Here is an 18,120-nt window from a genome sequence, read left to right on the forward strand (position 1 = left end):
CTACAGTAATCCTTTGCTTTTAATTTGAAAATAAGATAAATTTAATGATTGATTGCAGTCTCTTAACAATGTGGCTGATGGTGTTCGTCTGGCAGCACGAATTGTGGACACTCCTTGCAGCGAGATGAATACTGACCATTTTCTTGAGGCAAGATATCTTTCTCTAGTTATAGAAGTGTGGAGATGTTTTTATTAGAATAAACATACTTTGACTGGAACTGTTCATATAGCTTGATTTAAGGATGTGCTGTTCATGTTTTTTATATAGGAGATCAAAGCAGTGGGAAATGAACTGGGCATCACACCAACTATAATTCGAGGCAAAGAATTAAAACAAAGAGGCTTTGGAGGTAAAATGGGAAACATGGGTTTATAATCTTATAAAAGGGAAGCATGCATTACCACAAGACAAACTGAGTGGATGACATTGTTTTTAAAAACACCAAGTAACCTTCGTGTCTTATTGTCTGGTTTAAATATTAGCTTGACGAATCTTAGTTTACTCAGCACTGCAGTGGTTATACAGTGTTGAACACTTGAAAATGCACATTAATGAACTACTTAACAGGATAAAATGAGCCATTTTTATATTGATAAATTTGTTATATTCCATGTTAAAATTTCTTATATTTTGCTAATTAGTCTGTAGTCCAATCATTTTTTATATTCTCATTTCAGGTATTTATGGTGTAGGTAAAGCAGCTGAACATCCACCTGCTCTGGCTGTGCTTAGTCACAAGCCCTCAGGTGCCACTCAGACCATTGCATGGATTGGCAAGGGCATTGTATATGACACAGGTGGCCTTAGCATTAAGAGCAAAGTAGGTATTACTTTGAAATGTTAAACACTTGGGAATGGAACACAAGTAATGGCATTACATATTCAAAACTGTATCTGTATCCAGTCCATAATAATAAATGATAAGAAGAAGAAGAAGGAGAAGAATACTGAAATAATAATAATTCAGAATAGTTACCTTTTAAAATTTGTAGGAGAATCCTTTATAGCAGAATTGTCCAGGCTTATGCAGAAAGGACCAGTGTGAGTGCAGGTTTTCATTCCAACCAAATAGAAGCCTGATGGTCTATTGAAGGCTAAGATCAACTAATTAAAAAGGTGGAATCAGGTATGACTCCTGCTTGGTGACTTTAATACAGTTAATGAGCAGGTATTTATCAGTGTAGAAGTGCTATAAAGCAGGGGTGTCCTATCTTATCTGTAAAGGGCTAGTGTGGGTGCAGGTTTTCATTTCAGCCAAGTAGAAGCCATACCTGATGGTCTATTGAAAGTTAGGATCAACTAATTAAACAGGTGGAATCAGGCATGGCTCCTGCTTGATTGGAATGAAAACCTGTACCCACACTGATCCTTTCTGCATAAGCCTGGACAATTCTGCTGTAAAGGATTCTCCTACAAATGGAAAGAATAAAAAATAATTTCCATATATACCGTCCAGAGGCACAACAGAAAGACAACTCCTGATTAAAATACTATGGAGCAGTGTCTCTAGTAAAAAAATATATGTTAAATAAAATACTTTGTTGAAATGGAAGATACTACATATACATTTAGGACAGGGGATTCTGCCCAACACTGGATACACGTGTAAAATTTGCCTTTTACTGATTCATCAGTGCATTAAAGTGCTGAACCAGTAATTTAACAACTGAAAATCTATATACAGTCAGATCCATAAATATTTGGATAATAATAACAAAGAATATTATCATACATGTATATTAGTTGTTATATTTGTTATATCCATAAATATTTATTATCCATAAATATTTGGATAATAACAGTAACAAAGCTATTGTTATCTCAGCTGTGACCTATAGTATTTTGGAGGTGAGATTAAATAATGACTATGCTTTCAGCTTTAAATTGAGGGTATTTACATCCAAATTGGGTGAACAGTGTAAGAATTGGAGTGCTTTTTATATGTGATCCTTCCCTTTTTATGGGTTAAAAGTAATTGGAAAAACTAACATAGTTATTAAGTACATTGTAGTACTTGATTGCAAATCTTTTGCAGTCAATTACCCCTTTTCCACCAAATCAGTTCCAGGGCTGGTTTGGGGCCAGTGCTGGTGCTGGTTCACAACTCGTTCAACTTGCGAGCCAGCTGAGAACCAGTTTGCTTTTCCATAGCTCGGGGTGCTAAGGGGAGCCACGTCAGTTATGTCGCTGTATACGTCAGTTATGTCACTGCGTTTGCATAAACCTTGGCGCGAACATCGAAGCAACAACAACACGGAGAAGAAGCAGCAGCAACAACAATAATGGATGACTTCGCGTTTGTACTAGGGATGGCGAAAACTAAAAAAAAATCTTGACCGACCACCGAGCCTCATTAGCCGGTTAAAGTCGGTTAACCTATGAGTTTAAACAGGGATGCAAACGGTGCGCCTTTTTCACGGCTTGTGCAGATCCGATTTTTTTAGGGGGGGCGTTGGAGTGTCTGAATAATTTCATCAGAGTAAATTCTGTATTAAAATTACTACATAAGCAAATGCCGTTACAGTCCATGAAAAAGCCATGAAAAAGTCGGCATCTGCGCCTTTAGTTTGTGTGGAGAGATATGATCTGCAATAACATGCATTGTTGGCTACAGACCGAAACATACTTTCAGAATGCACTGGCCAAGACAGGACTAAACTGGATGTGCCTTCTAATAATAATAATTAAAAAAAAAAACAGAATAGTAATTTGTAAGCTAAAAACCCTGTGTCTACACTTTTCTTTTGCCGAGTGGCAGCCAATGTTGCCAGATATTGCTGACGTTTTCCAGCCCAAAATATGTTCAAAACCCGCCAAAATCCACTTAAAACTGCCCAAATGGGCGGGAAACCGCCCAATCTGGCAACACTGGTGGCAGCTGTGTTCAACTGGGGCGGGACATGACTGAATGGGTGCTTCTGATTTGTCAGCTGTCTTTAACTGGGGCGGGACATGACTGAATGGGTGCTTCTGATTTGTCAGCTGTCTTTAATTGGGGCAGGACATGACTGAGTGGGTGTTTCTGATTTGTCAGCTGTCTTTAACTGGGGCGGGACATGACTGAATGGGCGTTTCTGATTTGTCAGCTGTCGTCCTTACACCGCATGGCATGCCCCAAGCGTTTACAAACACAGGATTCCAGGTTCTCCGCTCCAAAATCGGCAGCTTCAAAACGGTTGATTTTTTTTTTTTTTCCACCGGTCAAATGGTCATCGGTTAACATCCCTAGTTTGTACAGCTGCTGCTGCTTCTCGTCGCTTAAAAATGGCGACCTTTCACGGTCTTGCGATTGTTGTCGGTCTTAACAACTCCCCCCCCGGCTGACGTAAGCAGTTCTTTCCTCTGGCCCAGCAAAGAGTTGGTGCTAGCCTGGAACTGGTTTTTCTGGCCCCAGAGCCAGTTCTTTGTCAGTGGAAACAGAAAACCCGGTTCCAAACTAAGCACTGGCCCCGAACCAGCCCTGGAACTGCTTTGGTGGAAAAGGGGCAAAAATGAGTGCCTGAAGTCTAGAACTCATAAACATAACCAGAGACTGGGTTCCTTCCCTGGTCATGCTCTGCCTTTATTGCAGCTGTTTTCAGTTCCTGCTTGTCCTTGGGGTGTTTTTCATTCAGTTTTGCCTCCAGCAAGTGAAATACATGCACAGATGAATTCAGGTCAATGGACCAGGCCAATTCAGAACATTCTACGTCTTAAATTCTTGGGTTGCTTTCAATGTATGCTGGGGTTAATAATCTATCTCCACTGTGAGGTGCCATCCAGTGAGTTTTGAAGCATTTGGCTCCCATCATCAGTAAATACTAGGAAACCAGTTTTATTGATTCATATCATAAGATGCAGTGGAATGCTTTAAATCAGTATCTTACTGTCATTCTTGTACAAGTTGACCTGTCAACTTTTTTATTTATTTATTTTTTTTAAAAGATGTTTTTGACAATCTCTGATCTAAACTCTGGTGTAAGCTTTGATGAGGCTTACCAGTGGTTTACATCTTGTGGAAAACCTTCTGTATTTATTCTGGTTGACTGTTGTTGACTTTGATACAGATATGCATACATCCTGGAGTATGTTCTTGATCTGGCCAAATGGTATGAAGGGGTTTTTCTTCACTGAGGAGAACATTATTTGGTCATACATTTATAGTTGTTTTCTGGGGTCTTCCAGGCATTTTGGTGTTCTTGAGCTCATCAAATAGTTGATTTGGCCACACGTTATTGCTATCTCTGGTGGATTTGTTTTGATTTTTCAGCTTAATGATTGCTTGCTTCCCTGGCAGTGGACTCTTTGGACTTCATATTGAGAATTAACAGCAACAGATTCCAAACACAAATATTATGCATTTAATAAATGCTAGACCTTTTATCTGCTTACTTGTAAGTAAAATAATGAGGGAATAATGCACACCTAGGCATGAAACAGCAGAACCACATATGCAATGCGCTGTAATTCCTATAACCTTCACCTGATTTGGATGTAAATACCATCAAAGTAAAGCTTTGAGGTTTACTTTGTCAGTGTCCAAATATTTATGGACCTCACTATAGATCATGTTGTAAATTACCATCAGGACAGCATTATGAAACAGTGCCTTACATTACAAGCATTGAGCAGATGCTCTTATTCAGAGCAACAAACGACAAGACCCTGACATACCCACAGCAGGGGACCAGCTGGGGGTTAGGTGGCTTGCTCAAGGGCACTTCAGCAATTCCTGCTGGTCTGGGGAATTGAACCGGTGACCTTTTGGTCCCAAAGCTGGGTCTCTAACCATTAGGCTGAATTGCAGGGTTTTTTTTTTTTGGTCCCCTTACTCAAGTAATGTTTATGCTGTTTTACAATCCAAATGCCTGTTATACTTCCCCTCACAGAACACAATGCCAGGCATGAAGAGAGATTGTGGTGGAGCAGCTGCTATTTTGGGAGCTTTTAAAGCTGCTGTCAAGCAGGTGAAGAATCTGCACAGTAGTTATATATGTAATTTGGGGTTCTATCAAGCCCAGATAACTGTCAGGGGAGGTGAGAATCACCAGCATACCTTCTTGTGTGGGAGAGCAGACATGCCAAGACCATTTAATAAAATCACAAAGTGATACATGACAAAATATTTCCAATTAATACCACTGTCATATAGCCATCTTTCCCTGGAAGGGTATCCAGAAATGACCATGCCAGTGAGAGGGCTGATGTTTGAACCTTGTAGAAACTGGAGAATGTGCACAGTGATGCCTAGGTAGTAGCAGTACAGAGTTCCTGGAGCAACAAGTAATGCCTATGAAGAGCACCTCAAAGTAATGCCCACATCAAAGTAATGCCTATGAAGAGCACCTCATACAGTAGCATGGTGATCACATCCATCACCCACTGGGCCAACTACCCTTTCCTTTGTGGCAGAAGAAGGGTACTGTAGAGTACAGTACCCTACAGTAAGGGTACCATAAGCAGAGACTCAGATTGTTGGTGTGCCCGCGTCTAAGACGCACTATTTCGAATAATGAACGCATTGTCGAGAGGGGCAGGGGCCAATATGGACGCGAGTATTTTATACCCTATTTGGAACGTTTCGTGGCGTATTACAGACCCTCCAGGATTTCGCGATGTTGCGATTTGCAACTTCAACGCAAATTCAACCAATCCCCTCGAATTCAGCGTGGTGTTGCAATTACAGTGGTGCTTGAAAGTTTGTGAACCCTTTAGAATTTTCTATATTTCTGCATAAATATGACCTAAAATATCATCAGATTTTCACACAAGTCCTAAAAGTAGATAAAGAGAACCCAGTTCAACAAATGCGACAAAAATATTATACTTGGTCATTTATTTATTGAGGAAAATGATCCAATATTACATATCTGTGAGTGGCAAAAGTATGTGAACCTCTAGGATTAGCAGTTAATTTGAAGGTGAAATTAGAGTCAGGTGTTTTCAATCAATCAGGTGTGAGTGGGTACCCTGTTTTATTGAACAGGGATCTATCAAAGTCTGATCTTCACAACACACGTTTCTGGAAGTGTATCATGGCACAAACAAAGGAGATTTCTGAGGACCTCAGAAAAAGCGTTGTTGATGCTCATCAGGCTGGAAAAGGTTACAAAACCATCTCTAAAGAGTTTGGACTCCACCAATCCACAGTCAGACAGATTGTGTACAAATGGAGGAAATTCAAGACCATTGTTACTCTCCCCAGGAGTGGCCGACCAACAAAGATCACTCCAAGAGCAAGGTGTGTAATAGTCGGTGAGGTCACAAAGGACCCCAGGGTAACTTTTAAGCAACTGAAGGTCTCTCTCACACATTAGCTAATGTTAATGTTCACGAGTCCACCATCAGGAGAACACTGAACAACAATGGTGTGCATGGCAGGGTTGCAAGGAGAAAGCCACTGCTCTCCAAAAAGAACATTGCTGCTCATTTGCAGTTTTCTAAAGATCACGTGGACAAGCCAGAAGGCTATTGGAAAAATGTTTTGTGGACGGATGAGACCAAAATAGAACTTTTTGGTTTAAATGAGAAGCATTATGTTTGGAGAAAAGAAAACACTGCATTCCAGCATAAGAACCTTATCCCATCTGTGAAACATGGTGGTGGTAGTATCATGGCTTGGGCCTGTTTTGCTGCATCTAAGCCAGGACGGCTTGCCATCACTGATGGAACAATGAATTCTGAATTATACCAGTGAATTCTAAAGGAAAATGTCAGGACATCTGTCCATGAACTGAATCTCAAGAGAAGGTGGGTCATGCAGCAAGACAGCGACCCTAAGCACACAAGTTGTTCTATCAAAGAATAGTTAAAGAAGAATAAAGTTAATGTTTTGGAATGGCCAAGCCAAAGTCCTGACCTTAATCCAATGGAAATGTTGTGGAAGGACCTGAAGCGAGCAGTTCATGTGAGGAAACCCACCAACATCCCAGAGTTGAAGCTGTTCTGTACGGAGGAATGGGCTAAAATTCCTCCAAGCCGGTGTGCAGGACTGATTAACAGTTACCGGAAACATTTAGTTGCAGTGATTGCTGCACAAGGGGGTCACACCAGATACTGAAAGCAAAGGTTCACATACTTTTGCCACTCACAGATATGTAATATTGGATCATTTTCCTCAATAAATAAATGACCAAGTATAATATTTTTGTCTCATTTGTTTAACTGGGTTCTCTTTATCTACTTTTAGGACTTGTGTGAAAATCTGATGATGTTTTAGGTCATATTTATGCAGAAATATAGAAAATTCTAAAGGGTTCACAAACTTTCAAGCACCACTGTATATCCAGTCACCGCAACTTTCCCGCAAATTTGACCAATTGTTGGTGACGTCGACAAACTACCTTCCGCCTTACTTCCAGTGTTGCCAGATTGGGCGGTTTCCCGCCGATTTGGGGGGTTTCAAGTGCATTTTGGCGGGTTTTGAACATATTTTGGGCTGGAAAACGTCAGCAGTATCTGGCAACACTGCTTACTTCCGTGTTTCCGTTCAAGAGAAACAGCATGTGCGAGTCAGTGTTTATATAGGCTTAAATTCTGTTACTGAAAGTGTGTTATGTTTACAGTGAAGGACTGTGTGCACTTTACTTTTTTTTTTTTTTTACTTAATACAAGAAATTAATGGATGCCAACATTTTTGCCAAAATGGTATTTTATTTTCCATTGTTTAGGCAGCTTCAGCATTATACTGTGAGATTCTGTTCAAATTGTTTTTTTTTCTTCTATGAAGCCTGAGCCATTTATTTTATTAGTTTATAATTATTGTTTAATTTAGTCTTAAGGAGAGACTGCCTGCACACAGTACTAGTATTAATAGTTTTTTTCTTACATGAAAGCCGAGGCATTTATATTATATTTTAAGGTAACTTCATGTTGTGCTGTGAGGTTCTATGCACTTTAACTTTTGAACCAACAGGTGCATTTGGATAAGTAAAGCCTATTTTTCTGCATTTTTGTAGTCCTGGTAATCTTTTATATTGGTAAAGTTGTTTATGGGACCATTTCTCAGTGTCTGTTTTTTTAATCAATAGTTTTTCAGTAATAACTTAATATTTAACATATCACTCAATTTCAATCTCAAAAAGAGAAAATCGCAACAATTCCTCGCAACTTTCACTTCCTCCCGCAATGTAATCGCAACAAAAACCTAAAAAACACTGCAACTTTCATCGCAATTTTTTGGAAAAACCCCGCAACATCAGACATTTTAGCTCGCAACAATCACAAAAAAGGCCCACAAAATCCTGGGGGGACTGCTATTACTTGACTTCATGGTCTCAGTATCGAAAATCTTGCACAAATATGCAACTTCCAACATAATTATCTGGATATTCAACAGATTTCAGCATCGGATGAATTTGTTTTGACCGCCGCCATATTGAATATACTTCGGACCCGTTCGTGTATTTCCGCCGCCCCGTTTGTAGCGTCCCAAGCAAGTAAAACCTGATCCAAGTCTTTCGCTAGGTGGCGTCTTACGGTCTATGTACGAATATTCGAAAGAGACAAGAAAACATGGATAAGAAAAAAAAGAAAAATACATCTATTTTGTCATTCTTCGGCAGAAAGAGAGTATGTTCACCTGAAAAAACTGATACCCCTGATACCCAAGGTAATTAGTCATACTAGGTTTACAACAACTACTGCAACATCAACTACTACAACAGCAACCACTACTACTACCACCACTGGTGACTACTACTACCCCCACTGCCACTACCACTGGTGACGACTACTACCACTACCACTGGTGACTACTACTGCCACTACCACTGGTGACTACTACTACTACTACCACTGCCACTACCACTGGTTACTACTACTACTACTACTACTATAGACCTACACCAAACTGAAAACAAGTTAATAAAATAAATTATAATTTACAAGGAGGAGATAATATAGATGTGATATATAGTGGCTTGTGATTGAATTCCAAAATATTGCCACTGATTAAACAATATCTCAATATATTTGGTTGAAGCATTGATTTTTATCTACATTGCTTCATATGGCTTCTAATACCAAAAAAAAACAGAATTGAGAAGAAAAAAAACAGCCCCTGGGCTGCCCCAGCTGTTCATTGGGCTCGCTTCGCTCACTAGGTTCGCTTCAACTGAAGGATAATCACTGGGGCCCCCCATTGTAGAAATGGGCCCCTGTTTTTCCCCAGGAGGGGCCCTGTGGGCCCCTTGACCTGCAAAACAATCTGAGTCTCTGCATAAGGTACTGTTGTGCTTAACAAATCATACTCTGCAGGCTTATCTTGATGGATCATGGCAAAAATGCATACAAGTCAAGTTTTTCATCAGAGCATGCAGATCCCACTCTTTTTTTTTTTGTCGTTATAAGAAACACCCATTTCAGTTAAGCATCTTGTGCAGGCTCATAAGAACGTGCCTCCAGCACAAGGAGGAGATCCCACACCTGTAATGTTACTCAGTTGACCCTGACGAAGCTGTCTAGTCATGTATTGCCAAACCTTTCCCACTTACCACTTCTGGGTAACTTCAGTTGCACTCTCATTATTCAACCCCCCAAAATGCATGTGAGTAAAATTAAATGAAAATAAATATATAAACTCAGGCCTTATTAAACAGTCAGAGAATGTTTATTAATACATATTCAAGAAATTCTGAGAACAATGTTGAGTTTATGACTAATAGTTTAAATGAGAAATCTAATTCCCTCCACAAATATACATGTGCAAAATTATTCAGTGGCCAAAGTCAGTTTTTGTGGAGCATCTTTTATACACTTTTGTAACATCCAACAAATGTTTCCTGGAGGTGCTCACAAGCTACTTTGTTGGAAGCTTTGGCCATTCTTTGCATGCAAAAGCTTCCATTATTGTTCCTTGGTTTCCACAACAGTTTTAAATCCCACCAAAGATTTTCACTGCCTCACTTTCAGTAAGCGCTATTCAGGGTTGTGGTAGATAATGAGCCTATCCAAAACTCTGCACCGACAATAACCTTACTGGATAGGTTGCTGTGGATGAGACTGAAGGCTGATTTTATACTTGCTGTGTCTATCCTGCAATCATTTGGCATGCCGTTTGTGCGCATCCTCAGAAATTAATGTGATGTGTCTACCTGGTGCAATACAAACAAATAGTGGAGGCAGTGTAGCACCATGTACCACTGTGTCACCAATTGAATAAACAAGCTATTACTGAGTACTAACAGCTTTCCTATTAGAGTTATTGTTTGAATTTTTATAAACCTCTTTAAGCCTACTGAAAGGTCTGTTTTGAGTACCATTCTTCTGGATTTTCTAGATTAGTAAATATTTTTGAATGTACGGCAAGGGTTCCCAATTTGAGACGCAGATCATGACAATAATTCAGATGGCATAAAGTTTTAAAGAGAAATGAACTCCTCGGGGGGCGGCACGGTGGTGTAGTGGTTAGCGCTGTCGCCTCACAGCAAGAAGGTCCTGGGTTCGAGCCCCGGGGCCGGCGAGGGCCTTTCTGTGTGGAGTTTGCATGTTCTCCCCGTGTCCGCGTGGGTTTCCTCTGGGTGCTCCGGTTTCCCCCACAGTCCAAAGACATGCAGGTTAGGTTAACTGGTGACTCTAAATTGACCGTAGGTGTGAATGTGAGTGTGAATGGTTGTCTGTGTCTATGTGTCAGCCCTGTGATGACCTGGCGACTTGTCCAGGGTGTACCCCGCCTTTCGCCCGTAGTCAGCTGGGATAGGCTCCAGCTTGCCTGCGACCCTGTAGAACAGGATAAAGCGGCTACAGATAATGAGATGAGATGAGATGAACTCCTCGGTCTCTATAAGGTTGCTGTGTATTACAGCTTGATTTGGAAACCAGATGGACAGCATGTCATGTCTTGGCTCTGACGTGCTATCTAGTGGATGTTGCTTTTAATCCTCCAGACCTAAAGTACATAAAATGTGCAATAGAATATGTGAACAGTGGTGAAAGTGAAGTATATTTGCACCTAAAGTTTGGATGGGAACACAAATGGCCTGATCCTTGGTGGGGGCACAGAAAACATTTGTAAATCTATAATATTATATTATTCTGTTGTCTTTAGCCATCATGGGAGACAAGACCGCTTGTGTGCATCTTGAAAACACCTGTGGCCCTTGGGAGAGGTGTGACTTTGAACTGGGTTGCCTTCCCTTCAAAGGCAAATAATAAAAATAATCATCTGGGATAGAGAGGGCATTTAATTAGCAATCCTTCAGATCCACCAATATGAATCAGTCCTGTGGTTGCCTGGCAAATGGTATCTGAAAAACTTAGCTAATGGAGGGTTTTTAAGACCCAGTTCATTCTTCTCAAACCAAGGACTGGATGAAAATCTCAGTTCTTTTTCAGAACAATGAAGTAGGCCAAGTATAACGCTTTATCATATTTAACACTTTGTTGCACCCCTGTCCAAGAGAAAACAAACTTCTTGGGTCAAAGTAACAAGTTTCTGTGTTAGGACTAGGACTGTTTTGGCCTCTAGAGGCCGCTGTTATTTCCTTTTCATGTCGTGTTTATTTTGGCCTCTAGAGGCCGCCACTGTTCCTGTGTTTTGTGTTTGTGTTAATTGCCTAATTATCTTCACCTGTGTCCTTAATTGGTTTGTCCATTTATACCCCTGAGTTCAGTCCTCTTGTCACGGAGTCTTTGTGCTGTTATGTTTATCTCCAGTTTCCTTTGTACTGTGTTTTTTGATCTTCTTAAGCTTTTGAATTTTTGCACTTTGCTTTTCTTTTGGATTATACGCTTTGGTTTTTTTTTGTCTTTTGTTTTGCCCTGTATATAGTGTATATAGTTTAAATAAACCTTTTGATTCTTTTTCTACTTCCGCCTCACGCCTCTGCATTTGAGTCATCCCCCTGGTGGCCTAGTGGGGGTTTGCTGGATTATCACACCAACGAACCAGGTTCGAATCCCAGCAAAACCCTAACAGAAAGACTCCGTCATGACCGACTCAGCAGAGGCTGCTTCAACTGTCTACCCGGCCAACCTTCAGGGAATTATGGCAGCTTTGACACGCTTCGGAGCGACCATGGACGCTCATGGACGTACACTCACCAGCCAACGTGAGGCCCTCGCTCGCCACGAGGAACTGCTTCAGCAAATTGGGAAAACCCTGGCACAGCTGACATCTCTGCCTGCATCTCCTGCTCCTGATCCAGTTCCTGCTCCTGATCCAGCTCCCACTCCTGCTCCAGTGCCTCCTGCAATGCTGCCTTCTTCACCTCGCGAACCCAGCCTTCCTGCACCACAGAGGTATGACGGCAAGCACAGTGAGTGCCGAGAGTTCCTTACCCAGTGTCAACTCACCTTTGAGCTTCAGCCTACCACCTACACTACGGATCGCCGCAAGATTGCCTTTGTGATAACCTTATTAGCTGGTAAGGCGCGAGCCTGGGCTACTGCTATCTGGCAAAGACAGGGACCTGAGTGCTTTGATTTCCAGCTGTTTTCTGAAGAGATGCTTCGGGTCTTCGATCAGGCAGACATCAGTACCGACGCAGCTCGAAAGCTCATGTCCATCCGGCAAGGAGGAAGCGTCGCAGATTACGCCATCTCGTTCCGAACACTCGCAGCAGTAAGTGGATGGAACGAGACTGCCCTGGTGTCAGCCTTCCACCATGGTCTGTCTGACCCCATCAAGGACGGTCTGGCCTCTATTGGATGCCCAAGTGACCTCGAAACCCTCATCTCACATGCTATTCGTCTGGACAACAGGATGAGAGAACGCCACCAAGCCTTGAGCCCCCCCAGCCTCCCTACCTCTACCTGGAGACCGTCTACCTCCTTCAGTGACTGTCCAGAACCCATGCAAGTGGGTCGTACTCGCCTCTCCGCATCTGAGAGGGAGCGCAGAAGGAGGGACAAGTGCTGCATCTACTGTGGCAAGCCTGGTCACTTCCGAGCATCATGTCCCGAACTCTTGGGAAAAGGACCGCCCCGTCCAGCCGAGGGAGGGTTGTGACGGGGCCTACCCTCTCTCCCGGACTCCCTGGCCAAGGAATCTACATCCCGGTCTCCATCTCCTGGGGTGAGTCTGTCCACTCTTGTCAAGCTTTGATAGACTCAGGGGCGGCTGGGAACTTTATGGATATTCACTTCGCCCAAAGCATCAATATTCCGACTGCACCTCTTGAAGTCCCACTGTCTGTGTCTGCCCTCGATGGCCAAGCGTTAGGTGATGGAAGAGTCACCCAAGTTACTTCTCCAGTTTTCCTCCAGTCTCAAGGTCACAAGGAAGAAATATCCCTGCACCTGATTCCTTCACCTGAGTTCCCAGTTATTCTAGGCCTTCCTTGGCTTACTCGCCACAACCCTCGCATAGACTGGGTAACAAGCCAGGTTGTGGAATGGGGCCCTGCATGCCATGCCTCTTGTCTGCTCTCTAGCTCTCCTGTGTCTCCTGCCGAGCCCCCTGATCTCACCGAGTTATCTCAAGTTCCCACAGAGTACTGGGATCTCAAGGAGGTATTCAGCAAGAGCAGGGCCGCCGTTCTTCCTCCGCACCGGGCCTACGACTGTGCCATCGACTTGCTCCCTGGGACTACCCCTCCTCGTGGCAGACTGTTTTCCCTCTCTCAGCCAGAACGCAAGGCTATGGAGGAATACCTCAAAGACGCCCTGGTCTCTGGGTTCATTCGACCCTCCACCTCACCTGCTGGTGCCGGCTTCTTCTTTGTTGGCAAGAAGGATGGGGGGCTTCGACCATGTATTGACTACAGGGGCCTGAACAAGATTACTGTGCGCAACCGATATCCCCTTCCGCTGATGTCCACTGCTTTCGACCTGCTCCAAGGCGCCACCGTCTTCACCAAGTTGGACCTACGGAACGCATACCACCTCATCCGTATCCGACAGGGAGACGAGTGGAAGACTGCCTTTAACACCCCGTCTGGGCACTACGAATACCAGGTGATGCCCTTCGGACTCACCAACGCACCAGCTGTTTTTCAGGCCCTAATCAACGACGTCTTAAGGGACATGATTAACCTATACGTTTTTGTCTACCTCGACGACATCCTTATCTTTTCCAAGACCGTGCAGGAGCACCGCCACCATGTCCGCCAGGTTCTCCAGAGGCTGCTACAGAACAATCTGTTCGCCAAGGCCCAGAAATGCGAATTTCATGTTCCCGAGGTCTCCTTTCTGGGATTTATTGTACGGACAGGCCAACTCCAAATGGACCCTGCCAAGACCCTGGCCGTCCGGGATTGGCCTACTCCCAAGTCCGTTAAGGAGGTTCAGCGGTTCTTAGGATTCGCTAACTTCTACCGCAAGTTCATCAGGAACTTCAGTTCTGTGGCAGCACCCATGTCAGACCTCACCAAAGGGACAGGTGGATCTTATGGCTGGTCTCCTCAGGCAGAAAAGGCGTTCAAAGACCTCAAGGACCGCTTCTGCACGGCACCCATTCTGGTTCTCCCGGACACCTCCCAACCATTCATCGTGGAGGTGGACGCCTCGGACAGTGGTGTCGGCGCGGTGCTCTCTCAACGTTCGGAAGGAAAGCTGCACCCCTGCGCTTACTTCTCCCACCGCCTGAGTCCTGCTGAGTCCCGGTACGATGTGGGGGATCGAGAACTGCTAGCGGTCAAACTGGCCCTTGAGGAGTGGAGGCACTGGCTGGAGGGAGCACAACATCCATTCCTGGTTTGGACTGACCACAAGAACCTGGAGTACCTCCAGCAAGCCAAGAGACTGAACCCTCGACAGGCTAGGTGGGCCCTGTTTTTCAGTCGGTTTGACTTCACCCTCTCATACCGCCCCGGCTCCAAGAACACCAAACCTGACGCACTGTCCAGACTGTTCTCTGCCACTAACAGGGAGAATGAAGTCGGGCCTATTATCCCTGTGTCCCGGATTGTGGCCCCTGTCCGCTGGGGTATTGAGGAGGCTGTCCGACGAGCCCAACGCCAGGACCCCGGTCCTGGGACGGGGCCACCAGGCCTCTTGTACGTCCCACATCAAGCCCGGGCCAAGGTTCTCCAGTGGGGTCACTCTTCCCCTCTCACCGCCCACCCGGGAGCTCGGAGGACCCTGGACTTCCTGAAAAGACGCTTCTGGTGGCCTAACATGGAGAAGGAAGTAAGGTCATTTGTCCTGTCCTGTGAGGTTTGCACCAGAACCAAGAACCCACGACAGCGTCCCCAGGGTCTCCTGCATCCTCTGACCATTCCCCGGCGTCCCTGGTCCCACGTGGCAGTCGACTTTATCACGGGTCTCCCTGAGTCACAAGGCAACACGGTCATTTTGGTCTTAGTTGACAGATTCTCCAAGGCCTGCCGCTTCATACCACTGTGCAAACTCCCCTCTGCTCTTGAAACTGCGAAACTTTTGTTTAATCATGTCTTCCGAGTCTTTGGTCTTCCACAGGACATCGTCTCAGACCGAGGGCCCCAGTTCTCCTCCCGAGTGTGGCACGGGTTCTGCAAGGTCATCGGAGCCACTGCCAGCCTCTCCTCTGGGTTTCACCCACAGTCCAATGGTCAGACGGAGAGGCTCAACCAGGACCTGGAAACCACCCTGCGAGGCCTGGCTATGGATAACCCGACATCGTGGAGCACCTGGCTGCCATGGGCGGAGTACGCCCACAACACCCTGCAGTCATCGGCCACCAAGCTGTCGCCATTCCAGTGCCAATTCGGGTTCCAGCCACCTCTGTTCCCGGACCAGGAGGAGGACGCGGGGGTGCCCTCGGTCAACCAATATGTGAGACGGTGTCGCAAGACCTGGAGCAAGGTCAGGAAGACCCTCATACAGACCTCCAGAACCAACCAGACTCAGGCCAACCGCCATAGAAGACCTGCACACGCTTTCCGCCCTGGGCAGCGTGTTTGGCTGTCCACTAAGGACCTTCCACTGCGGGTGGAGAACCGCAAGCTTGCTCCTCGCTACATTGGCCCCTTCAAGGTGGTGCGCAGGGTGAACCCTGTCTCCTACCGGCTCCAGTTGCCCCGGACTCTGAGGATCAACCCCACTTTCCATGTTTCCCTGTTGCGGCCCGTACTGACGTCTACGTATGCCCCTGCCCCTAGGAACCCCCCACCCCCCCGCATCTTCCAGGGGCAGATTGTGTTCACTGTGAATCGCCTGCTTGACTCCCGCCGGGTCCGCGGCGGGTTGCAATATCTGGTGGACTGGGAGGGCTATGGTCCTGAGGAGCGCTGCTGGGTTCCTGCTCGGGATGTCCTTGATAAAGAACTATGTCGGGACTTCCATTCGGCCCATCCGGATCGCCCTGGGAACGTCAGGAGACGCTCCTAGAGGGGGGGGTTCTGTTAGGACTAGGACTGTTTTGGCCTCTAGAGGCCGCTGTTATTTCCTTTTCATGTCGTGTTTATTTTGGCCTCTAGAGGCCGCCACTGTTCCTGTGTTTTGTGTTTGTGTTAATTGCCTAATTATCTTCACCTGTGTCCTTAATTGGTTTGTCCATTTATACCCCTGAGTTCAGTCCTCTTGTCACGGAGTCTTTGTGCTGTTATGTTTATCTCCAGTTTCCTTTGTACTGTGTTTTTTGATCTTCTTAAGCTTTTGAATTTTTGCACTTTGCTTTTCTTTTGGATTATACGCTTTGGTTTTTTTTTGTCTTTTGTTTTGCCCTGTATATAGTGTATATAGTTTAAATAAACCTTTTGATTCTTTTTCTACTTCCGCCTCACGCCTCTGCATTTGAGTCATCCCCCTGGTGGCCTAGTGGGGGTTTGCTGGATTATCACACCAACGAACCAGGTTCGAATCCCAGCAAAACCCTAACATTCTGGTCTGATACCAACAAGGCTCTGAATCATGAAAAGGTTTGGGTGGTGAGAAATTTTTGAGGTTATAAAACGTCCAGGGCGGCACAGTGATGTAGTGGTTACCGCTGTCGCCTCACAGCAAGAAGGTCCGGGTTTGAGCCCCGTGGCCGGCAAGGGCCTTTCTGTGCGGAGTTTGCATGTTCTCCCCGTGTCCGCGTGGGTTTCCTCCGGGTGCTCTGGTTTCCCCCACAGTCCAAAGACATGCAGGTTAGGTTAACTGGTGACTCTAAATTGACCGTTGATGTGAATGAGTGTGAATGATTGTCTGTGTCTATGTGTCAGCTCTGTGATGACCTGGCGACTTGTCCAGGGTATACCCCGCCTCTCGCCCACAGTCAGCTGGGATAGGCTCCAGCTTGCCTGCGACTCTGTAGAACAGGATAAAGCGGCTAGAGATAATGAGATGAGATAAAACGTCCATTTGGAACAGTCCTGAGTGAAATCACGTTGTGGTGGCTGAAAAGTGCTGCATAGATGAACCGGATTTGGTTTGCGTAAACCAGGCTGGGACAGAGTTGCTGCATGTCCTAACCATTGTGTTCCCTTGTTCAGAACAAGACATCAAGTAACTCTGCTACAAAGGGATCAGCTTCTGTAGATTTGAGTAATTATTCCAATGCTAGCAGTAAAATTGCCTCATTTATCTGCAAACAGATTTATACATAAATCATCCATATGAGCATTTACACCCCCCAAAATTGGGCTAGCAATGAGAGTGAGAGAAAGCCACCCAAGAGATAATGGATGCCATGGAGTTCATGGTGTTCTATAAAACAAAGGCACTCTCAGTATAAAAAAAAAAAAATAGTAGCGTTGGGGAGATGAGAGGGTTTTATTGCCAGGTTCAGAAGACATTATTCACAAACTGCTCAGTGGATAGATCCACATGTCCTGATGTGTATAAGGCAAGAAGATGGCAAAGAAGGCTATATAACATGATATTTACTGACTTTGTTGGAAGGTCTTGGCATATGCACACAAGATGATTCAAGTGATTCTCATCCACACCCATACTTTGAGCACTATATGTTTTTAAAATTATGTGAAATAAGGGTATTCATTATTATTCCAGTATTTTTTTGGTGTTTATATCAGGGGTTTAAGGATAACTTGCATGCAGTGTTCTGCCTGGCTGAGAACGCAGTGGGGCCAACAGCCACCCGGCCAGATGATATCCACACACTCTACTCTGGAAAGTAAGCACTTATCTCACAGTAATACTCTACAACCCTACTATAACGAACTCTTTTACTTCAAGCTGATTTGCGTATAACAAATTAGGTTCATGTCCCCTGCCTTTAATGACAATGAGACAGAGTCTTCAAAATAACATCACTAGGCTATTTCCATGCATGTTGG

At 44.6% G+C, this 18,120-nt stretch overlaps 1 protein-coding gene across 5 annotated transcripts in view; it reads left to right on the forward strand.

Annotated features, from left to right (window-relative positions):
* The window catches only part of npepl1 (aminopeptidase like 1), a 169,311-nt gene that overhangs the window by 83,456 nt on the left and 67,735 nt on the right, over nt 1-18,120 (forward strand). For all 5 annotated transcript variants that reach the window (XR_009654509.1, XR_009654508.1, XM_060919071.1 and 2 more), the window contains exons 4-8: nt 59-148; nt 269-350; nt 679-821; nt 4,870-4,947; nt 17,857-17,957. Coding sequence is in view for 3 of the 5 variants with exons in the window: in XM_060919071.1 (XP_060775054.1) it covers nt 59-148; nt 269-350; nt 679-821; nt 4,870-4,947; nt 17,857-17,957 (494 nt within the window). In the remaining 2 variants the exon portion in view is untranslated. The remainder of the gene's footprint in view (nt 1-58; nt 149-268; nt 351-678; nt 822-4,869; nt 4,948-17,856; nt 17,958-18,120) is intronic.

The sequence above is a fragment of the Neoarius graeffei genome, chromosome 4, assembly GCF_027579695.1.
Source record: "Neoarius graeffei isolate fNeoGra1 chromosome 4, fNeoGra1.pri, whole genome shotgun sequence".
Lineage (NCBI taxonomy): Eukaryota > Metazoa > Chordata > Actinopteri > Siluriformes > Ariidae > Neoarius > Neoarius graeffei.